At 38.9% G+C, this 16,041-nt stretch overlaps 1 protein-coding gene across 2 annotated transcripts in view; it reads right to left on the bottom strand.

Annotated features, from left to right (window-relative positions):
- The window catches only part of cdh13 (cadherin 13, H-cadherin (heart)), a 444,891-nt gene that overhangs the window by 193,622 nt on the left and 235,228 nt on the right, over nucleotides 1–16,041 (bottom strand). For both annotated transcript variants that reach the window (XM_053622849.1, XM_053622850.1), the window contains one exon: nucleotides 8,207–8,351. In XM_053622849.1, coding sequence (XP_053478824.1) covers nucleotides 8,207–8,351 — 145 coding nt within the window. The remainder of the gene's footprint in view (nucleotides 1–8,206; nucleotides 8,352–16,041) is intronic.

Consider the following 16,041-nt stretch of genomic DNA (forward strand, 5'->3'; position numbering starts at 1 on the left):
TCCCCATCCAACCTGATGGAGCTTGAGAGGTCCTGCAAAGAACAATGGGAGAAACTGTCCAAAAATAGGTGTGCCAAGCTTGTAGCATCATTCTCAAAAAGACTTGAGGCTGTAATTGGTGCCAAAGGTGCTTCAACAAAGTATTGAGCAAAGGCTGTGAATACTTACGTACATGTGCTTTTTTTTGTTTTTTATTTTTAATAAATTTGCAAAGATTTCAAACAAACTTCTTCTTCTGTCATTATGGGGTATTGTTTGTAGAATTTTGAGGAAAATAATTAATTTAATCCATTTTGAATGAGGCTGTAACATAACAAAATGTGGAAAAAGTGAAGCGCTGTGAATACTTTCCGGATGCACTGTATCATTGAAACAAACATTGTGCTATATGAAGTTGCTGTAAGATCAAGACCTTATAAGTATTTGCTAATTTTTCCTGCTGACATGACCAAAATGCATATCCCTGAGGTGAAATATGACAGTGAAACCGTGGCAGCTGCGTGAGTGAACATACTTATCTGGGTAGCCAACAAAAGCAGGCAGCCAGTAGAATCACAATGACAATATGCAGCAATGATATCGACTTCATATTTCATAAATGTATGGCTGGTAGATACAATGCCAAGTCACATATATACAAAATGGCAAATGTTCATTTGCAACATCCCTGTTACGTTACACTGGTAGAGAGAAAGGTGTATTTATTATAAAAGCACACATAATGCTATGCCTACACTTACACCTAAGCCTTAACTTCAGTAACAGAACGGAAACCATGGGGACCAGCCAGATGTCCCCACAAGATCAAACTATCAATTATTACTATACTTGTTGGGACACACACACATACACACATATGGAGCAAGGCTTGGCTGAAGACTGCAGAACAGTCCCAAGCCTGTGGGGGTTTAGCACCTCTCTGATTTCAGGCCGTGAACAGAGGGGAGGTTGGCTTGTAACTTTATTAAGCACTTAGGCCAAATTTAATTTCCTCCCCTGACTATTAGTTAATTCCTTTTGCTTAACCAAGTTACAGAAGCTGTACAAGCAATATGGAAGCATCCTGCTGTTACAGCTCTCACTTCATTTTGCTTTCCTGACTGCTGCAGTGGCAGTGACATTTCATTGGGCTAAATTTATCTCTGTGGTACACAAACTGCAGGAAAAACAAGTCCAAAGTGTACAACATGAACAGCGTAAAAGCAGTGTATTATCTTTATGCTTCAGACTGATGGGTGTTTGTTTGCAATAATTTGTTTACAATATGTGTAGTGTGAAAACTCTTCCGGATGTTGATGCGGCTGAATTCTGAAAAACAGCCAAAAATTACCGAAAAGAAAATGTTTTGACCAAAATTGGGTTTGTCTGCCAATAATATATTTTGGCATCCCTACTTTAAGAAAATATAAAATCCCAAAACAAAGTGTAAATGTTTTTTAGGCTACTTTTTAATCTTGTGTTGGCTGTCTGCCTGCAAAGATCATCTGATGTAATTTATAAACAAGCAGTCTATCTAAAGATGTGTAAAACATCTTTGCTATCTAAATGTAATTTGCCCACACAGTGAAAGGCACACTTGGATAAAGTTGTTGGATAGTTAACTAGCTTAGGGAAACAGCCATAAACCTACGCAATTCAGTTTGTAATCAGATGCTGACTGTCAAGCTGCATCGTCATAATGTAATTGTGCCAGCAGGGGCATGGTCGAGTGTCGGCTGTGGAAGGAGAGGAGACGGGTTGAACTGGCAGTTAATGTGTGATGATTCTCACCTGTGCCTTATTACCAATAGGCTAATTATGTGTGAACTAATTACCAATAGGCAAAAGCTGCAAGCTAGTGATGCCCCCTTTTCAGTTTTCTTTTCTTTTTTTTCCATAAATGTGAGCCTGGAGCTTTCCCGAATCTTCCTCTTCACACATACACACCCAGTTCTACAGTTATGAAAACAGAGAAAAGTGCTTACACATTCTGTACAGATGACAATTTTAAAATGTTTACCAGACCATATAAAACTATGGAAAAACTGACTGAATTAATCAGCTATTATCTCCTCACCTAAATTAGTGTAATCAGTTGAATGAAGAGACTATGACAAAGCTGCCAGTGATTTTTACCTCAGGTAATGAAACGGAGCGTAATGTGAATGATCAAGTCAAGTCAAGTGGGTTTTTATTGTCATTCCTCTGTATAGCTTGTATACATGGAATGAAATGATGCTAATAATCAAAGTGATAACTCATTTCCCATTGTAAACTTATAATACATGAACATTTGGCGGTAGTGCTCTTTTTTTTGTAAGGAGATTAGATTACGAATGTAGGGGAAGTGGACCATTTGCTTTCTCTAGCCTGTCAGCTCAGGATAATATTAAATCAGGTTAAGCCAATTCCATCTAGGATAATATAGATAGACATCTCCAGCATCTGCCAGTTTCTTTTTTGTGGAGACAAGGGGGGGGGGGGGGGGGCAGTTTAAGACCATGTACTGACGATCGAGGCCTCAATCAAGTCACAGTAAAGTACCGTTATTCTCTGCCATTAGTCCCCTCTGTGCTTGAACAGCTACGGGAGGTGAAAATCTTCACAAAATTGGATCTGAGGAGCGCATACAATCGGTACGGATCTAAGAATGGGATGAATGGAAAAAAGCCTTTAGCACTACCTTTGGTCACTTCGAATACTGCGTCATGCCATATGGGCTATCTTTAGCACCCACACTATTCCACTGCCTGACTAATGACATTCTACAGCACATGCTGGGTAAATTTGTCATCTACTCCCCAGACAAAGAAACACACATCGTTCATGTCAGACAGGTGCTAGCTAGAATACTTACCAATCAGCTGTATGTCAAGGGAGAGAAATGTGAGTTCCATGTGATGAGAGGGTTTTTCTTGGCTAAATAATTGGACCAGAGGGGGTGTTCCTGGACTGAGATAAGGTCTCGATTGTCGCTAGGTGGCTACCACAACACACAATTAAGGAACTGTAATGTTTTCTGGAATTTGCTAAATTCTATAGGAGGTTCATCAGAGGACTCAAAATCTTAGCATCGCCCATCACAGGCTTGTTGAAGAAGGGACCCAAGAAACTGCAGTGGAATCCTGCAGCAGACCAAGCTGTTAAACGCCTTAAGGCAGCCTTCACCTCGGCCCCCATTCTGAACCACCATGATCCCTCAAAGACTTTCAAAGTGGAGGTGGACGCCTCCAAGACAGGAGGCCATCCATCCACAGCAGTTTGGGGAAAAGCCCAAGCTCCATCCAGTGGCCTTCTTCTCACAGAAACTATCACCAGTGAAGCAGAATTATGACATCTGCAAGCAGGAGCTCCTTGCAGTCAAGTTAGCGCTTCAAGAATGGCAACACTGCTTCAAGGGTTCTAAACACCCCTTCATAATCCTCACAGTCCACAAAAACCAAGACAGCCAAAAGGTAGGTAGCTCTTTGTGTCTGGGGGGGAGGTTCTGTAATGCCAACTACACTACCCAGAGTACAAGCAGGGCCTATAAGCAGTTCAAGATGGCGCCATGCCAGTGGAAGCCGATTACAGCAGCTCCTGTCTCGAGAGACGTTATATCTTACTTATTTTATCTATATTAGGTTTTACTACCTACGTATCTGGCACATTTAATTTCTTTAGCTCTTCTATTTCTTACTTCTGAGTTTTAGTCTGTTTTACCGTACAGTTTTTTATTTATCATGCACTGTACACTCGGAATGGAGAACCATGGGGAAAGAGCAGGCCGCTTCATTTACACATGCGATCAGTTGTGCGTTCCTAAAGAACTGTTGATACCATACAGAGGATGCAGAGCTGGATGTAAAACAAAGGCAAAGAGGAGACAGTACAAGCACTTTATGGGAAATGTTCGGTCTCTTGGCAATAAAATGGACGAGCTCAACACACTGATCAGGACACAGAGAGAGTATTGAGAGTGCAGTGTGATTTGTTTCACTGAAAAATGGGTGCACAAGGACATTCTGGACTCTTCTTTCCCCGGATTTCAGACAGAGACGCTGAACTGAGTGGTAAGAGGTGGGGGGGTTGAACTGTTTGGAAATAACAGATGGTGTAATCCGGGACACGTTACTCTGAAGGAGCGTAACTGTTGCCCAAACGTTGAATTGCTGGCTGCTGGTTTACCTCCGTATTATCTGCCGAGGGAATTCATAGTTGCCATTGTGGTTAGTGTTTACATCCCACTGGCAGCCGATGCAGAAGCGACTCAAAAATCGGCATCTGAACTCTTTCGTTGTTATTTCTGGGGATTTTAATCATGTCTCAGTCTGTGGTAGCCAGCGCAGTCTTCTTTGCAGCAGTATGCTGGGGAGGCAGCATTAGAGCAGGAGATGCAAAAAACCTCAACAAACTGATCAAGAAGGCAGGCTCTGTCTTGGGCTGCTCACTGAACAGTTTCAAGGTGGTTTCGAACCAATCAACATACAGCCATTCTGGACAATGAACATGCTGCCCCTCCATGACATACTAGTTAAACAGCGGAGCTTCTTTAGTATAAGTCTCATTCAGCTCTGCTGTAGGAAGGAGCGGTACAGGAGGTCGTTTGTACCAGCACTGTACAACAGCTCATCACTTTGCTGGGACGCTATTTGCATTGAGCCAATCTTAGGATAAGCTCACTGGATGATAGTCAAACTAACACCATCCGTAATCCATATATACATCCATATGTATATGCACCGCCACTTTACTTCAGTTTTTTTCCTAATTTGTGTTTTCCCTATGTGTGTGTGTGTGTGTGTGTGTGTGTGTGTGTGTGTGTGTGTGTGTGTGTGTGTGACTATGTGTTTTCCTTAAGCATAAGGAATAGAGCATGGCACGGTGTGCTGTTATAGAAAATTAATCAGTGGTTTTGGACAAATCACATTTGAGAATTCAGCAGCAGTGTGAGATAAATGTAAATAAAATGCTCCAGCAAGAAGGAATATGACACTTAATTGTTATCAATTAGTGTTGCAAAATTTGGAAAATCCTGGAGATAAACCAGGGAGCCAGAATTAAAAATAATAATGTGCAAGTTGTGAACTGGCTCTATTAACTATCCTGTAGCTGTGTGAGAGCATTTTATATTAACTATAGAGGTGTAGCACCTCTAAATCAACTCCTAAGTAGGGCTTTGTTGGTGTTATTTATGGAAGAAAGGTTGCCAATAATTGTTGCACACCTATATTAAACAAAGATTTTTTTTTTATAAACCTCTGTTGTGTTTGCAATTATTTGATATCCATGAGAGCAGAGTATCTTTGTGAATTTTTTGAACAAAAGATCAAAAGGTTAAAAAATAAAGATGAATTTTCACAGCCTTCTCTGCTCATATTTACCAAGGGTGCCAATATTAGTGGAGGGTAATGTGTGTGGGTATCTATCTATCTATCTATCTATATATATAGAGAGAGAGAGAGAGAGAGAGAGAGATAGATAGATAGATAGATAGATACTACCAGTCAAAAGTTTAGACACACTCATTTTTTATTATAATATATTATATAGAATAATAATAAAGTCAACAAAACTCTGGAATAACAGAAATGGAACTATGGGAATTATGTAAATAAATAAATCCAAATTATTTCATATTTTAACATGTTTAAAGTAGACCTCCTTAGCTGCTTTTTGTAATATTTCGCTCCAAGTCATCCATTTAAAAAAAAAAAAATTTGTAAATAAAATGTTAGTATTCGAATGAACGAAATGAATATAATATTGGCACGATTATATATTTTTGTCTACAATGCCGATTTCAAACATTTAATCATATGCCTTCAGATCAAGATTTTTCAAGCTCTTTCAATCAATATTTATTCTTACTTGTTTTATATATAGATAGATAGATAGATAGATAGATAGATAGATAGATAGATAGATATTCATATCTACAATGTTAAATCACTTTTTGTATACATCTAACTCTCTGTGCTGCTGTAATAAGTGAATTTCCCTCTGGGATGAATAAAGTGATCTATCTGTCTATCTATCTATCAAACATGGCCGCCACAGACTACAACACCCAACAACAACAGAGACTGTCACATTCAAGCTCACCATCTTACTGATTACTCACACCTGTGCGAACTTATAGCTTCACAGTATATAAGGACTTTCAGAACACACTCTCTTTATGAAGTACATGGTCTGTGGTTCTCACCAGTTGTTACCAAGGGTTATTATTAGTTTCATGTTTTTTCTTATTTCTGTCTAGTTCATGCTGTTTGCTCATTGCCTGACCACTCCCTGTTTATTAACTATGCTCTTGTCTTACATCTTGGATTTGTCTGCAAATGTTAAGAATAAAGCTGCTGTTTACCTGCATTTGCGACCGTATCTGCTGCCTGACAATAAAGATGACATCTGTGAAATTGGGGACCCTTAACCTAGTTCATAATGTAAATATAATTAACTGTACTAAAAATTAAGGTTAATATAACTGATAAACACAGAATGACTTCAGAACAGCCTGTCAATGTGGAGGCTATGAATAAAGGCTGGTATGCAGGTAGATATAGTTTGGACGTTATTATAATCTAATTATAATGCTGTAACTTTAACTCGGGGTGAGATACATGCAAAAGAGACATTTATTTCAGTTCAGGAAAGTCTGTAGTGTTCAGAACTTCATCTATCCAACCATTTTCTGTACCGCTTATGCTACACAGGGTCGCGGGGAGCCTGTAACCTATCCCAGGGGACTCGGGGCACAAGGCTGGGGACACCCTGGACGGGGTGTCAGAACTTCATATAATAGAAAATGTCTATTATAAAATGTGAAAAGTTTTCCCCAGCTACCACAATGACACAGTGCCTCTTTACTGACACAATGTCATTACAACGTAAGCTCACTCATCACATTATGCAACTTGCTGCATACATTCATTCACATTCAACACGCACAGAATGCTACAAAGCAATGATAACTTAGTGAGAGACTGAAACTAAAGCCTACTGTGTGTAAAATCTCTTTGTGTGTGGCAAACATCACAGCAATGATTTGATGGCTTATAAGTTGTCAGGAGAGAGAAGCCAGAATGCTGGTACAGGACATGAGAGGGTTTGAAGGGGGTTTCCATTTCTATAAAGCAGGATACACTAAATGTAGAGAAGCTTTCATTCTCAAGCTTTAACTGTATACAACAGAAGTACATTATAGGATTTAGAGAACCAACTATACAGATTAGATAATAAAAGCTAGCTCACATCAGCTTACTTAGTAACTGTGACAGTTAATTTTATGTGCACAATAAAGTTTCTCTCATTTTTTTTTCCCCGTCGCTCATAATGTTTCTGTAATAGTGGGGAAATTGCAGCATTCAATTATATAGTCAGAGTAGCTTAATACTACATTTTTCAGTACAACACTGGTGTAATTATTATTTCAGCATACTATTTAGTGCACATTATGCAGTTTTGGACAGAGCCCTGAATTCTCTCTGAATGTATGCTGGCTCACAGCACGGAGAATATCTGTGCAGTGGATAAGGACATAACCCATATTACAAAATGTTCTGCGATTATTTTCTGTAGCATCTTTACAACTAGGCATATGGACTACACTACTTTAAGTTTTTTGTTCCTTTTTTGTTGTTGTTTTTGTTGTTTTCCACACACAAATGTCAATTATTTGTTCCCACGTGCATCCGTTTTTCTTAAATGTGATCAGTACTGGTTTATAAGCTGTTGCTATAAACAGCTTGAGTACATCCCATTGTCTTCAAATAACCTATTATAGACATATATTCTAAGTCCTGTGGGGTCTAGAGGGTGGTATTGCAGTAATTGTCATGTGTGCTTGGACCCATATGATTATTGCTTGTGCCTATCATAATACAATAAGTGGTACTTTGATTAAATTCTAATGTCTCAGTGTCCACTGTTTCTTTACTTGAGCATTATAGCAGAAATCATAAATAACAAAAACAGGAACAAGCCATTCTGTTCCTTTTAAAATAAAGGGAATTGTCAAAATGACACTGAGATGATTGTCAGACTGCATGGCCTGTTTTACTTTGCCAAGAATCCTAAGTGCCCCTGGACACTTCCATTTCACTACTTGAGAATAAAGCTTCATCAGATGGAGAGAACATTATTATCACCTACCTTGTAAACTGCTTATATGTACATAGAAGTGAGAGAGAGAGAGAGAGAGAGAGAGAGAGAGAGAGAAGGAGCGGGGGGAGTTAATAGTTCATACCTGTAGGGGAGCCTTCCAGAACCTCTCCAGAATAGCGAGTCTCCCTGAAAATGGGTCTGTTGTCATTCTGGTCAATTACGAACACGTCCAGATCCACAGGTCCCTCCACTAGCCTGCCAGTCATGTCTGTGGTTGACACTTGGAGCTGAGAGACAGAGAGAGAGAGAGAAAGAGAGTGAGAGAGAGAGCAAGAGAGAGAGAGAGCAAGCAGGATCAAGCGTTAAAATGAGCCTGTGTTACTGGTAACTGTAGTCAGGGTGAATAATGTTCCCCTCTTGTCATGCGCGAGGGTTATTTAATGGGGACAAGTACCACAAATTTAATATCATATAGAAGTGCATGTAATATAGAGCAATATTGGACTTGTGGTATAAGCTTGGGGGCATTTTGCTCCTCGTCTGAGAGGTTTCATCCATTCAGCAAGCTGCCTTGACTAGACATTTCAAAATGACACAGAACATTCAAAGAAGTAATACTGTACAAAACAGTCCTCAGTAGGCACAACATTTCAGCAATAATGTGCAAAGCAATAAGGAAACTCAACAGACCAAACTAAGTGATTTCTCTCCTGTCCAACATGTATTTTACTCTAGAACATGAATGATAATAAAGAGATGGACAGAGACAAAGCCCAATGACTGTAATTTACGCCCACATTATGCTAGTGCCATTTATCTCATCCTAACTGACAAGTGCAACATATTTTAATTATTTTAAAAGAATGGTTCTTGGGAGCAAGAGACTAAAGCTAACCAGGAGGCATCTGTCCTATGGTGAGGGTAATCATTGTCTTTTGTTGACTGTGCTTGGCATTCATTATGAAGTGAGCCACAGACACAAGAGTGCCCTAACTGCCACAGATCTGTTTTACAAGGCCTTATCTGCCTGAATGAGGGAGGGAGGAGTGACTGAGAGATACAATGACAGAACACATTAGGGCTGTGCATAGCAGCTCCTACATGCAGGAAATGGAGAGAGGTGATGTTTAGCTTGTGCTAATATTTAGCACAGTGTGAAATAGTGGTTGGATGATCCCAGTTTTACTCTCTGGGTCCAAGTCCAAAATTGACTTCAATATTTTCACTTGGAAAGGTGATTTTCTGGATAGCGGATTCAGATTATTAAATTTACCCATGTGTGGTTCACACATCCATTGGTTGCCAAGTTTATCTTGAGTAGAAGTAACATGACATGACAAGGTTTTTCAAAAGTGTCCAGACCACCATGATTAAACACAAGTATAGAAAGTATAGAAAATAAGGACTGAATAGTGAAATTTAAAAAAACGTTTTCACCATTTTCTGTCACAAACAAGACAATGTAATATAAAACCAAGAATGAATTTCTAAATTACATAAAAAATAAATAAAGTTTAAATAAAAAAAGACTAATGCAATGATATATGAATGAGAAGAATTAAACATCTAACAGGAGTCTAGTATATTTTCAATATATTCCTGCATGAAAATCCCAAGCTAATACTTCTTCCAACATATTATAAAATAGCACTTGATCCAGCACACCCAATTATTTTGCATTTTATTGTTGTTGTTGTTGTGTTTTTTTTATTTTTATTTTTTAAATATTTTGAACCGACAGTTACTCATGCATTTTACATTAGCCTTGTATGGCATTTTGAGGGTTTATTGAGTGTATTTACAGCCAAGAACATAAATGGCAGCGTGAAATGCTGTATTATGGTTACATCAAATTGTCAGACAATGGCGCTGGACCTAAAGGAGTCATTTCATGATTTTTAATATTTTCCTTTTGTTTGGGTGTGTAATGTATCTGTTTGTGCATGTATAAGCTATGCAAAGCCCCAAAGCTCATAGTCTGACCCAAAAGGATTTATTTTATCTAACAGAGAACACTGCTCCAGACCTGCCTAGTGCGAAAGCAAAACCCCCTTTGTTTAGCCTGATGGAAACTGATGAAATTACGAATCAGTGGTTACTGTTTATTTATAACGCTGTTCCTGAGCAGTACAACCCAAAAGTTTGCTTGTGCACAGCACATTTTACTGAGGACAGCTTCCTGAACCTGGAAGAGTACAAGGCAGGCTATGCACAAAGGCTACTCCTTAAAAGTGGCACAATTCCCATGTTGCTCGGACAATCCTGTGCTTCTGAATCAGAACCTGTAAGTGTGTTTGATTATTTTATGAAGTATCTGCTATTGACTGTTCAAAAGTGGAGTTTTGTGCTGTGGCTCAGTTGTAGACCTCTGCTAATTAGCTCGCTAAAGTTTGCAAAGTTGCCTCAGTTTTTTAAGTGTTTGTTTGTATGTTGGTGATCTGACAGAGATGTTGATTGTAGCTGCTGTTGTAATTGTACCTTGAAACTGTTTATATCACTCAAATCACAAGAATCCTAGCTTTCCAAAAGTATATTGCATGAGTACCTATGTACACACAGAAGCTGTGTATATAGCAAAGTTTTGCGGACCGCCAGATGGGCATCGGAATTTACATTGTATCTGAAAGATGAGAGACTTACAAAATAAAAACTTATCGCTGTGAAACGTTCTGCTCAAGTCGTGTTTGCAAAGTTGGTTCTGCTTGATCATCCGCATTTTCTGAATCTGACTCGGGCTCACACTGATAGGTTAAAACCGACAACATGTTGCTTAGGAGCTTAGAATTACTTAAGAAGCTTTGCAGGCAAACACTAAGCCAAGGGGCGTTACATTTCCGACACACGCTTTTGGCCAGTCACAACGCGATGGGTCAGCTGGCCAATCAGAGCACTTTGGGATTTTTGGAAAGAGGGGCTTTTTTTTATCAGAGCATTTCAGGCAGCCTGGGAATAGAGGTATCCAATAATGTACTTTATTTGGCAATAATGCGTTTTTTGAACATTAAAGCATGTTAACCTATTTTATTACACCCAATAAGCAAAATAATTAACATTTAAAAACATTTAAAAATCATGATATGACTCCTTTAATACTGGCTGTTGCTTGAGCAGAGATACACCGATCAGCCATAACATTTAAAACCACTTGCCTAATGTTGTGTGGGCCCCCCTTGTGCCACCACAACAGCTCTGACCCATTGAGGCATGGACTCCAGAAGACGTCTGAAAATGTGCTGTGGTATCTGGCACCAAGACTTTAGCAGCAGATCCTTTAAGTCCTGTAAGTTGCGAGGTGGGACCTCCATGGATCGGACTTGTTTGTCCAGACCATCCCAAGGATGCTCGATCGGATTTAGATCTGGGCTCAAATCAACACCTTGAACTCTTTGAACAAATTTTTTTGTGGCAGGGTGCATTATTCTGCTAAAAAAGGACACTGCCATTAGGGAGTATGGTAGATACTAATCACTGCATAATGAGAACATCCCTAAAGACCTGCTGTTTTGGAGATGCTCTGACCCAGTCGTCTAGCCATCACAATTTGGCCCTTACCAAAGTCACTCAGATCTTTACGCTTGCCCATTTTTCCTACTTCCAACACATCAACTTCAAGAACCGACTGTTCTCTTGCTGCCTAATATATCCCACCCCTTGACAGGTGCCACTGTAATGAGATAATCAATGTTACTCTCTTGTCAGTGGATTTAATGTTATTGCTGATCAGTGTAAGTCCAAGATCAGAATTGCACATAACAGAGACACTCTGTTTTACTCACTCAAATCCTTCATTACAAGTGAAGTTTCAATGCTTACATTTGCAATTTCATTCATCATTACATTGTACTCTAAATACAGCCCTCTGTAATTAAATCAGGTGCATCTATGACAAGTGTGTACTACATCACTTTACTGTTCTCTGTCTTGATCTACAATGTCAGGTCTTTAAACTTCAGTTGCATTCAAGACGCATCTCTTAATCCAACTGTGGTGTGAGACAAATAGGAAATCTATGTCATATGCGTCAACCAATATATTTTGAAACACTGCTGTGACAGCACAAGAAGAAGACACGGAAGGAAGCTAAATAGGGATATGCTAGAAAAAGGGGTATAAGGATAAAGAAAGAGAGAATGAGGAACGCACCAATTCATACAAGAAAGATGTATCTGTTGTTCATGGTATGTACAGAGTTTTAGTGCAGATACAGAAACGATTCAAATGTGCATCTACAATTGGCTCTTCTACTTTCAGGATGGGATGCCGGGCCGTCTGTGGGTTGAACCTGCTAAACATGGAATCATGTATTCATTTATTCTGCAGTATCAGCACAACCTCAAACAGCCAAGAGGATCCAACCAAAAAATACAGTCTGTATCCTCATCTGATTTATACATGCAAACTCACTCACTGCATGCAATACTTCAGGCCAGTGCTAAGCTAGGTATTGAGAACTGCCTTCAGAACATTCATTGTGTTTGTAGATCGCATCACAGTGCTTAAAGTGTCCTCTTGAATTGTTCTATTATTTACACTGCACTTTATTTTTTATTTGTACTGTTGTAAAGTATGCAAAATGCAAAAAGGTACTTCTACTTACCATCCATTTTATATCTGTATACAACCCCTGGCAAAAATTATGGAATCACAACCATGGATGTTCACCCAGATTTTTTACTTCATAACAAATAAACAGATCACAGATATGACGCACAAAAGAAAAAAAATTGTTTAATAGCTGAACATTCTGGCTTCATAAAACATACCTCATACAAGTTAAATTAAATAATTTTAATTAATGGCATTTTTTTTCCCAGATCAAGTAGAGGCAGAAATGATGGAATCTCCTTGTCATTTGCATTTCTAAAACAATCTAAAACAAATACCAGCACACATCTAAAAACGCAAATTAGTCTGCAGTGAAAAGAGAGTGCTATCAGACTTTAACCTTGGACTTATTGAAAGGAAACATGGCCCCAACAAAAGAGTTGTCAATAGAAATTTGTCTAAAATTTGTTGCAAGTATAAACAAAATGGGAAGGTTATAAAAGAAAAACATACGGGTAGACCAAGGAAGACAGCAAACATCAGGATAGAAAACGTCTGGGTTACAACCCTGTTCCCTGAGAAGGAAACGACATGCTGTGTGAGCTGCACGCTGTGGGAAGTGCCCTCGCGTGTGACCGGTATCTGAAGTCTGTGTAAAATCATGCCTATTTATAGGCCTGCCGTGGTCATGAAGAACAGCAGGAACAGCATGAAGCTCATGCAATGGTGAGTTCCCTTTTAAAGGTAACTAAAAGCAATACGCCTCGAAAATTGAAAATGCACAACAAAACAAATAATAAACAAAGGGGCGGAAACAGGAGTCAAAGTTTGTGACAGAGCTATGAAATCGGCTGAATGAAATGGGATTTACATGTAGAAAAGCCAAACGAAATCCTAAACAGAAGAAAACAAGGTTACAGTGGGCTAAAGAGAAGCAATCATGGAGTGTGGATGATTGGATGAAAGTGCTACTCAGTGATCAATCATGAATCTGCATTGGCCAAGGAGATGATGCTGGAAGTTTTGTCTGGTGCCATTCTAATGAAACATGACTCTAATAAAGATGACTGCCTGAAGAAAACAATCAAATTTCCCCACTCACTTAAATATGGGGTTGCATGTCAGGTAAAGGACCAGGGGAGACCTCAACAGTCAATGCACAGGTGTACACTGAAATTGTGGACACTTTTCTCATTGATAGAAAATAGTTTTGGTGATGAAGTAATTTTTCCGGATGATAATGCATCTTGCCACAGAGCAAAGAGTGTTACAGCTTTTCTTCAGGAAAGGCATATCAACTCAATGACATGACCAGCAACCTCATCTGGATCTCAACCTGATTAAAAATGTATGGTGGAAATTTTAAAAAATGGGTCCATGACAAGGCTCCATCCTGCAAAGCTGATCTGTCAACCGCTCTTCGAGAAAGTTGGAACCAGCTTGATGGAGAATATTGTTTTTCATTAGTGAAGTTCATGCCTCATACTCAGGCCATCATAATAGCCAGAGGAGGAGCAAAAAAATATTAATTGTGATTTTTTTTGTTGATGATTCCATATTTTTTTCCTCAACATTGAGTGATTCCATAATTTTTTCCACGGCTTGATCTGGAAAAAAATTATACCATTAATTAAAACAATTTAATTAAATTTATTTGAGGTACATTTCATGAAGCCAGAATGTTCAGCTATTAAACAAAAAAAATTGTGTTATATCTGTGAATTGTTTATTTGCTACAAAGTAAAAAACATGGGTGAACATCCTCTAAATGTGGCGATTCCATAATTTTTGCCAGGGGTTGTAGCTGCAAAATCATGCAATTATTCAATCAAACAATGTATAAAGTCATGTAGATACACGACAAAAGCTTCGGTTAATGTTCATATCAATCATCAGAACATGGGAAAAAGTGATCTCAGTGACTCTGACTGTAGCATGGTTGTTGGGACTGGTGTGAGTAGTTCAAATACTCTTGATCTACTGGGATTTTCCACTCACAGCCATATCTAGTTTAAACATAATGATGTAAAAACAAAAAAAAACATTCAGTGACAGTTGTGTAGGCAGAAATGCCTTGTTAATGAGATAGGTCAGTGAAAAATGGCCAGCCTGGTTCAAGTTGACAGGAAGGCTATAGTAACTCAAATAATCACTCTTTACAATAGTGGTGAGCAGAAAAGCATCTCAGCACACATTGCAACTTAAGGCGTATGTACTACAGTAGCAGAAGTCATAGTCAGGTTCCACTTCTGTTAGCCAAGAACAGGAACCTGAGGTTACAGGGGCACAGGCTCACCCAAACTGGACAGCTGAAGATTGGGTAAAACATCACCAGGTATACAGATATTTATATTATAGTGACCAGTGAGGGAAATTCTTATTATATTTGGACCAAATCACTCACTCCAAGCAGTTCACAAACTTAAGGTGAAAAAAAGCCCTGAAAAAACTAGATAAAAAACTTTAAGTTGGCAAGATTTTAGACAAAGTGCTATGAGCGATCACAATGAGTCTCCTTACCCTTTTCACCTAAGTGGGAATGACCAATTATAGTACTTGCCATCATGCATTACCTTATGAGCCCATCCAGAATGCTCCATTACGCTGAGTAGCCTGCGTGTGAGTGTTCCTAGCCATGCCAACACATTACCACAGCTTGCTATCACTATCAATAATGCATGGCATCACTCTGGCTGTCTCTCCTTGTCCCTCCATCATTCCAAGGCTGGGGTCAGCTGCACCGTTTGGTTCGGGCCAACTCAGGCATGGGCCTGTTGAACATGATTAATGGTCCAAACGATAGAGATGTACCACAAGTCCCTGCATCAGGGGTTACACTACTAATGGTCTATACATTATCCAGTGCATTTATCTACTATTACGGGAAGATGGGAAAAGGACGAATTTATGAGAATTCATTCCCCCTTTCATACTCAGAAAACGTGCTGACTCTGCACAATGTAAGCTATTATGTCTCTGACAAAATTGTGAAGATCACTGTACATGTCATTGAGGACTATGGCTAATACTTTACTTCCACACTCATTAACAGGTTTTTCTCTGATGCCTAATTTACACATTTATTCATTCCTACTCAAAAATTATTTTTCGCAGCATGTCTATTCACACTACAATACACCCTTGCATGCACAAACATAGCAAATTACACTTTAAATGTCACACCTCAGTCATAATCACAGTGATCATGTATCATTATGTTCCCTCCTTCTTCCTAGTGAGGCTTGTTAGTAAAACATGTAGTCACATCAGGTAACTGTTGAGTACTTAATCTTCCCAGTGTTCATTTTCAAAAGATATATATTTATTTATACCACAGTGCTGTTGCATATATGGATGATCGGTCAGAAGGCATTGATTAATTCCCTATAACAGCAGCTGGCTTCAAGACAAATCACAGGATTATATTACTGT

Source organism: Ictalurus furcatus, chromosome 4, assembly GCF_023375685.1.
Source record: "Ictalurus furcatus strain D&B chromosome 4, Billie_1.0, whole genome shotgun sequence".
Lineage (NCBI taxonomy): Eukaryota > Metazoa > Chordata > Actinopteri > Siluriformes > Ictaluridae > Ictalurus > Ictalurus furcatus.